Source organism: Nymphaea colorata, chromosome 9 (genome assembly GCF_008831285.2).
Source record: "Nymphaea colorata isolate Beijing-Zhang1983 chromosome 9, ASM883128v2, whole genome shotgun sequence".
Taxonomy (NCBI): domain Eukaryota; kingdom Viridiplantae; phylum Streptophyta; class Magnoliopsida; order Nymphaeales; family Nymphaeaceae; genus Nymphaea; species Nymphaea colorata.
The window spans coordinates 6,389,805-6,397,481 of NC_045146.1; the positions used below are offsets into that span (position 1 = coordinate 6,389,805).

Sequence of the window (7,677 nt, forward strand, 5' to 3'; positions counted from 1 at the left end):
ACTCTTTTTTTAGTGTACAAGATTGAGAGAAAGGGGAACGAATGCGTCCCTGAGGCACGTTGGCTTCTGATACCCTCCAAACGCCAAAATAGCATTTACAGGATATGCAAAAGTCATGCATTTGCGTTAATATATGATTCGTCAAATGCGCTCTAAGTTCCTTCAAAACCAAATATATAGGGTCCTTACCGTTTGTCACAACCTGCGAATATCGAGCACCAAGGATGGAAAAAAGGACTACCAAATAATACCACTCCACATGCTCGTCTCTATCCAAAAGCCATCTAAAATGCTCATCTTTATCCCAATGGGGTCTAGCATATTCTCAGCAAGCCTATAGGATGTAAAGATACTTGACACAGAAGACAAGTTTCAGGCGTGAAATCTCGAAATTGAAACTAAAACAGAAAAAAAAAAAAAAGGCACTATACCTACCAGGGTAAGGAGTTCTCCACCAACTCCGCCAAAACAGCAGGAGAATCAGCAACCCTTAATGTTGTAAGCATAATGAGGCAAGACTGATCGGTAACTCCAGGCATGCCTTCTCCATACTCCCACATCTCAGATACGCTTTACCTCTCACATTTCAGCACCGTCGTCCATTATCTCTTCTTCCTCGTCATCATACTCCTCATCTGCAGTGGCATCCTGGTACTGCTGGTATTCGGAGACCAGATCATTCATGTTGCTCTCGGCCTCGGTGAATTCCATCTCGTCCATGCCCTCACCAGTGTACCAGTGAAGGAAAGCTTTTCTCCTGAACATGGCAGTGAACTGCTCACTCACCCTTCTGAACATTTCCTGAATTGAAGTAGAGTTGCCAATGAAGGTCGATGCCATGGACAAACCCTTTGGTGGAATATCGCAGACACTGGACTTCACATTGTTTGGGATCCACTCCACAAAGTACGAAGAGTTCTTGTTCTGCACATTGATCATCTGTTCGTCAACCTCTTTTGTGCTCATTTTTCCCCTAAACATGGCAGAGGCAGTCAGATAGCGGCCATGACGAGGATCAGCTGCACACATCATGTTTTTGGCATCCCACATCTGCTGTGTGAGCTCAGGGACAGTGAGTGCCCTATACTGCTGTGAGCCTCTTGAGGTAAGGGGAGCAAATCCAACCATGAAGAAGTGAAGACGTGGGAAGGGGATAAGATTAACAGCAAGCTTACGCAGGTCGGAGTTCAGTTGTCCAGGGAATCTCAAGCAGCATGTCACCCCACTCATTGTGGCAGAAATTAAATGGTTTAGATCACCAACTGAACCAAAAGAATAAAATAACAGGGGATTCAGTGAGAAAATAAAATGTCAAACATGAAATAAATGTATAAAGAGGTTTTACTAAAGGTAAGTAAAGTTAGTAAACCATTCAAAATCAACAAAATACTTCTGAAATGATAAAAAAAAAACTCGTAACTTATGGATATTGTCTATTTGGGTTTTGCACTACCAGTTTACAAGTTAATGTACAGGTACCCACTCAAAATTCACTCACTAACCATATAGATGTGTTCCACATGGCTGATTTGATCGGAATCAAACCTTGAGTTGCAAGGACATGAGATGTGCAGAAAATGTTACAGTGGACGTGCTTTTTGTGAAGAAGTTTTACAACAAAACATAAAATTTGTATTGCCATAAAGAAAAGTGTAATCAGAATCTATTTACGAACAAATCAACTATGCAATGTCTATATGGTCAAATTTAATCAAAGCCACCCTAAAACATAAGATGCTAAAGGTGATCATGCATATGCCTTTTTAGCGGACCCAGCTAGCAGCACCACATTATCAGATGCTGAAATGGAAATATTAACATAAAAAAAGGCAGCCCGCTGATGTATTAGCGAAAGCCATCCATGAGAAAGAACGAGCAGCCTTCAAAGGCATATGCTCAGAAGCTTGAGAGACCAAGTTGAATATTCAATACGTAGCAAAAGGCAAATGAAATAAGAAAAGTTGGTTCTTCCTACTGTCCTTACAGTATGGATAGGTGTAGTTCACATTTTACAAAGGGTGCTGGCTTATATCAGTACCCATGTATATTTCCTGGCGTGCTCATTTTGCTAGAAACAAATAATTTAATCTTCCTTGTTTGACCAAAATTGTGATTGTTCTTTACATAGAGTATCAAAAAGGCATCATTCACAGTGAATGTCATTTATGTATGCCCACTGATTTGAAAATGTAAATAATAGTGACAAGTACTATTTGTTGCAAATGGATGATAGAACGCCGTAAAATTTCAAAAAGAACGTGAAAATTAGAAGCTTGCAAAACTAAAATGGTTGATGACGTCCTACTCTTAGGAGAACCCGTCATTCAATGAGAGAGATCAGAAAAGGAAGCAAATACAACCACAATTATATAACACAAAAGACCAACTTGAAATCCCCCAAAATATACAATATGATAAAAATGGATAGAGAAGGGTCACTGGGTCATTACTCACAGCTGGGGGTCGTAAGCTTCAAGGTCCTGAAGCAAATGTCATAGAGAGCTTCGTTGTCCAAAACCATGCATTCATCAGCATTTTCCACCAACTGATGGACGGACAGAGTGGCATTGTAAGGTTCAACCACCGTGTCGGAAACCTTTGGGGATGGAAAAACAGAAAAGGTAAGCATCATGCGATCAGGATACTCCTCTCTGATCTTCGATATCAAAAGGGTTCCCATTCCTGACCCAGTTCCACCACCGAGAGAGTGGCAGACTTGAAACCCTGAATAGAAAAACAAAATGGTAAGCGCAGATGATATGTCCATCGGTAGGAAAATCAGTAACATGAACAAAACGAGCAAAAATCCTCACATTCAATAGCAAGCTAGAGGTGCAATCCAATTCATTCTTTCCCTCTTTATACATTCAATTCGTGAGCTATTCTCTTTAGACCACAAGGAGGGACATGTCTTGGAAAAAGTGTATAAGAGATTCGCAATTTTTCTCTAGGCAACAACAAGAACAAATAGAACGACTCGACCACTATCAAATGCCAATTTCCCTCTTACAGATCTAACTTTCGAATTCAGGCAAGCAACTTAACAAACAATCATTTCCCAGCGAACTTGAGGTTTTAAACAAAGCAATCTTCACTAAGAACGAAAGAACACCAAATCATGGCCAGCAATACTGCATCTAATGATCGTCAAGTAAAATCGTTAGGAAAAAAATCAACAAAAAGTAATATCAATAGGAAGGCATGATCTCAGGGACGAATATCTGAGAGACCTTGAAGACAATCGCAGTTCTCGGCCTCTTTACGCACGACGTCAAGAACGGAGTCGATGAGCTCGGCGCCCTCGGTGTAGTGCCCCTTGGCCCAGTTGTTTCCGGCGCCAGACTGCCCGAAAACGAAGTTGTCCGGCCGGAAGATCTGGCCGTAGGCCCCTGTGCGGACGCTGTCCATGGTCCCGGGCTCGAGATCCATGAGCACGGCCCGGGGGACGAACCGCCCGCAACTCGCTTCGTTGTAGTAGACATTTACACGTTCAAGCTGCAGATCGGACGACCCAACGTATCGCCCGGTCGGACCGATGCCGTGCTCTTCGCAGACGACCTCCCAGAACTTGGATCCGATTTGGTTACCGCATTGGCCCCCCTGAATGTGAAGTATTTCTCTCATTTTTCTTTCCGATCTTCTGTCTTCTTCGACTACAAATGACAGAACACAGAAAGGGAGAGGGAGAAGGAGAGAAGGATTTCTTTCAAAAAAACGGTGAAGCGGCTGACAGTACATAGGGGAGAAGGGGGTTATATAAGGGCAGCGGAGAAAATCCAACGGTTGACAGTCTTTCCCTCCTTTTTCCTTTGGCAAGATCGGATGGCTGTCTTTCTTTTAAACGTCCGGCGTAGGACTGCAGCTTTTTGTTTTAAAAAGTCTGTAAGGTGAAATTTTCCATAAGGCCACGTTTGATGGCTTGGATTTTTTTGAGGTGGAATTTTTTCTAGGGTAAAATATCCATGGTAAAATGACAGGAGGGTAAAATTCCCTTTTTCTTGTTTCAAGCCATGTTTGATGGCCTGGAACTTTTTTGAACGGAAAAAAATGCCTAGTTTGATAGATAGGAAAATTTTTTCAAGGAAATTTTTTTTGACCGTTTAAACGATATCATCTCCTCACAAAACAAACAAATATGCATATCAGAATACAGTAACAAAAAAATGACAAGCCCCTCATCCTGCCCAAAAGGCTAGGTTTGAACACCTAAGTTGAATAAGAGGCCAACGTAAAGAATGCCTTTCTGTTAGCTCAAATTGGTAAACATTCCAAAGAACCTAGCCGGAGGATGGCTTCCAGCAAAAAGAAAAAACGGAAATAGAAAAAGAAATAGGAACCCCTTTCAAAATAGTATATATAGAGAAAAAATGTACATAAGCATGTATAAGAGAGAGAGTGTTCTAAACTCACCGTGAACTTGCCATATTTTGCACAATTCACTATCAACCATGTTAGCAAGTAACTGATTCACATCAACATATGTCCAACTGTGGAACCAAAGATGGTCAACGCAGAAATTTACAACATACTTTCAAACTGTTTAAGGTGGATCATGGCTTCTTGATTCCCATTACAGACTTGAGGTAACAAAGCTTATGATTCACATCCCCAAGATCAGGGGAGAAAGCAGACGGTGGCTCTCCTCCCATATTTTCCCTTCATCAAACACGCCCTGCTGAGCCAAGCATATCACGATGGGCAACAAATGAACAAACACTGTTGCTCATTGTGCAAGCTAGAAAGAACCACAAAAGAGACAGCAAAGAAAGCACACAGCAGCGGAAAACATTAATTAATTTATGAAGCTAAGCATGAAATGCAAACTTGAAGTTATATAAATTATTCTATAACTAAAACCACATGCAGATGTGAAGAAACCAGTGTCCACAAGTTTTTCCTCTGAACTATCTTTTTTTTTTTTGTCTCCCTCTCTGTTTCTTCTGGCAGGCCTTCCAATTGCCCATTTGTATCATTGCCACCTTCAAACCTTTGGATCATACTCTTCAAGTGACCATCATCCTCCCCAGCCAAGAACAAGTAGCTTTTGATCGACAACACTTTCAAGACCTTTGCAGTACATGCATATCCCATGAATGCAAAACCAAAAGGGACAGAAACCATGAACCCCAAACTGGAGATGAGGAAGAGTGGAGGAATCACAAATGGTGCAGCTGATACAACTGTACCAGTTATTACAACTTTCTTTCCCCAGTTCCATATCAAATCCAACATCTTGTTCATTTGTAACTGCTGCCCAGAAAACCGAAATGGCTGCCGTCAGGTGTTTAAATTTAGCTCCCACAAGTTCCAATGCATTGATGAAGCTACTGCAATAAGTGATTTTATAGTGGTTATGTTTGCAAGAGGAGCAATCTGGTTCACAATAGTTGATTCCAATTTGTTTACTGTATCCTTTGGCAGCCAGGCCTGCCTTGTAGTGCTCTCACATCCACCTCAGTCTTGATTTGGTAGACCCACTTGCAGGCTATAAGATTCTTTTTAGCAGGAAGTTTCACCAAATACCATGCCTTTGTTCTTTCTATAATATTTTAACTCCTGCATCACTGTGCTTTGGTGCTTCACTTTTATGAAACTTCTTATTTGGATTCACCTCAACATAAGAATGAACTAAGGCAAGGTATGCAGTCTTGGGGAGAAGGAACCATAAGGAAAAAACACAAGTATGAAAAACTGAAACACTCGTACTATGATGTCTTTGAGGACAAGGAGCTGCTGAATCAGGAGGTGATATCAGAATCTTGATTTACAGGCCCAGAAAAGGAAAGAGTTTGCAATATGGACTTGCTTATCCCAAAAATATATTGGGATGTATTTGTTCAAGCATCCAGAACAAAATGAAAAATAAGATGATATCAGCTTAATTCCCCTCTGCATCCACGCAGGCAACTAGCACCAAGTGTATATTTAATCAACCTGCCACTCAAGAACAACCAGCGATCAAACACATAGAGTCAAGAAAACTTGACAAAAAACTCAGACTGATCAGATTTATCAAATCTGAATCCCGTTCTAGGTAGCACTCAAGTATGAGTGAAACCCTAAAATTCTAGAGTTCAGTTGATCTCTATAAACTCGGGTCCATAACATTCTAACTTACTGAACACTTGGAGCTGGTGCGATCAATAACCTAACTCAAGAGCAGAAAGTACATATATCTGCCCATCTCCTAATTATAGCAGTTCAAGAAAGAGTTGCAGACAATATATAATGGGCATCTTTCTCATCTCCAAAAGAAAAATATCAACTTGGACTAAAATGGTACTGATGCAGTAATGTGTTTGTTAGTCTTGTTGTATGAGAAATGGGTAAAACCATCCGCTCCGTTCAATTTCTGCCCTCGAACAGAATCAGACACCAATGAACGAAAAGGACACCGACAGTGGAGGAATGACTTTTGGGAAAGAAAACATTGCATTAGAATAGATGATGATATTCGAGGAAGCAGTATGTTGCAGCAAGCAAATGGAAAATGAAAAAGAGTCGGAACTCTAGCAGTTAACGGTGAGCATAACAACATTGGAAAAAAAAACGACATATTTATGTATACAAGCATGAATACTTATGTAACTCTCCACCAGAAAGCGTGCTCTCCACCATCACCACCGCCACTGCTCCCCCAAACCTCAACTTGCGAGGTTCCCCATGAAGCCACGGAAGGAAAAACGGCGATGAATGAATTGTAAGAAAGAACGCAGAATAGAGAGAGAGAGTTGGCGTACCTCACCTTCTTCAAAAGACCACGACGAACGACGACTCAACTTGTTCGAAACACCAAGAGCAGCAGCGGTGGTGGAGAGCATGGCGAGCAGTCGGGCGAGTGGTCGAAGAGGAATGAGAGTGACGAGGAAGCCCTAACGGGCAAAAAAATTATCCCCGCAAAAAAGTCGGACCCTTCAGGGTCCGACTTTTTTTCAGGGGAAAATTACCCTGGAACTAACTTTTTACCCGGGAAAACTTCACGGTGTTTGATAACACCGGTTGAATTCGTACGGTTATTTCTTTTTTTTCTTATTCAACAGTATTTCCCCCGGCCATCAAACGTGGCCTAAGTTTCAAACTATGAATGCTTAACCAAAAGGCTCTTGTTTTTGTCCGTAACGGGTCAGTGGGGATATAAATGGTACCGATTCGGGTCAAATTCAGGCTTTTAGCAAACTCAGTTAATCAAATTCTATGGGATCATTTTCTAATTTAAACTCAAATTTTTGGACTATAGTTTCTAAAATGGAATTCAAACCCGCATAGCATAACTAAACTGGATGGAGATTTATTGGATTCACCTTAGATTCAGTTAAAAAATTGCATACTGAATTTTAATCTAGTTAGTAACTGAATCTTGTTCTTTTAATCCGGCTCCGGCTAAGTCAAACCTCTGAGGCCATTAAAATAAGACAAACCAAGTGAACCAGACCTTGTTGTGTTTAGTTAAATTTACTTTGCCTATTCTCTAGTGGCAAGATAGATTGAAACCTCTCCCCACGCCCACCACTCTTTTTTCTTTTTTTCTTTTTTTCTTTTTTCTAGAGTTGAAAGTTGCTTTATGACCTGGTAGAGGGCAAGTCACAGGTCAAGAACATAACATGACCGTAGAATTGGTACCTTGAACCCCTTTTGATTGAGCTGCCCAGTTGCATTACACCGCTGAGGGCTTCTTCT

At 41.1% G+C, this 7,677-nt stretch overlaps 1 protein-coding gene and 1 long non-coding RNA gene across 3 annotated transcripts; both read right to left on the minus strand.

The window, feature by feature from the left end:
* Positions 1-225: 225 nt before the first annotated feature.
* Positions 226-4,672, minus strand: LOC116260793 (tubulin beta-5 chain). 2 transcript variants are annotated; one of them, XR_004174170.2, is made up of 4 exons: positions 3,231-4,657; positions 2,455-2,724; positions 436-1,262; positions 226-352 (listed from the first exon to the last, which is right to left on the minus strand). XR_004174170.2 is itself a non-coding variant. In XM_031639287.2 (3 exons), exons 1-3 carry the CDS (start codon positions 3,736-3,738, stop codon positions 580-582), a joined length of 1,461 nt encoding a protein of 486 aa, XP_031495147.1. In that variant the 5' UTR covers positions 3,739-4,672; the 3' UTR covers positions 226-579. The 2 variants fall into 2 exon arrangements, 1 of the variants encoding a protein (XP_031495147.1); XM_031639287.2 differs by having other exon boundaries at positions 226-1,262; positions 3,231-4,672.
* Positions 4,673-4,781: 109 nt separating this feature from the next.
* On the minus strand, positions 4,782-6,879 carry LOC126410413 (uncharacterized). The gene is made up of 2 exons (XR_007574346.1): positions 6,741-6,879; positions 4,782-5,934 (listed from the first exon to the last, which is right to left on the minus strand). It is a non-coding gene; the product is annotated as an uncharacterized LOC126410413 (long non-coding RNA).
* Between the last annotated feature and the right edge of the window lie 798 nt (positions 6,880-7,677).

Excerpts from the sequence above, each read along its gene's own strand:
- LOC116260793 (XM_031639287.2), bottom strand. The coding sequence starts at position 3,738 with ATGTACTGTCAGCCGCTTCACCGTTTTTTTGAAAGAAATCCTTCTCTC. Across the intron at positions 2,725-3,230 it reads GAACTGCGATTGTCTTCAAG|GGTTTCAAGTCTGCCACTCT; the intron begins GTCTCTCAGATA and ends TTTTCTATTCAG. Across the intron at positions 1,263-2,454 it reads GAAGCTTACGACCCCCAGCT|TTGGTGATCTAAACCATTTA; the intron begins GTGAGTAATGAC and ends CTTTTGGTTCAG.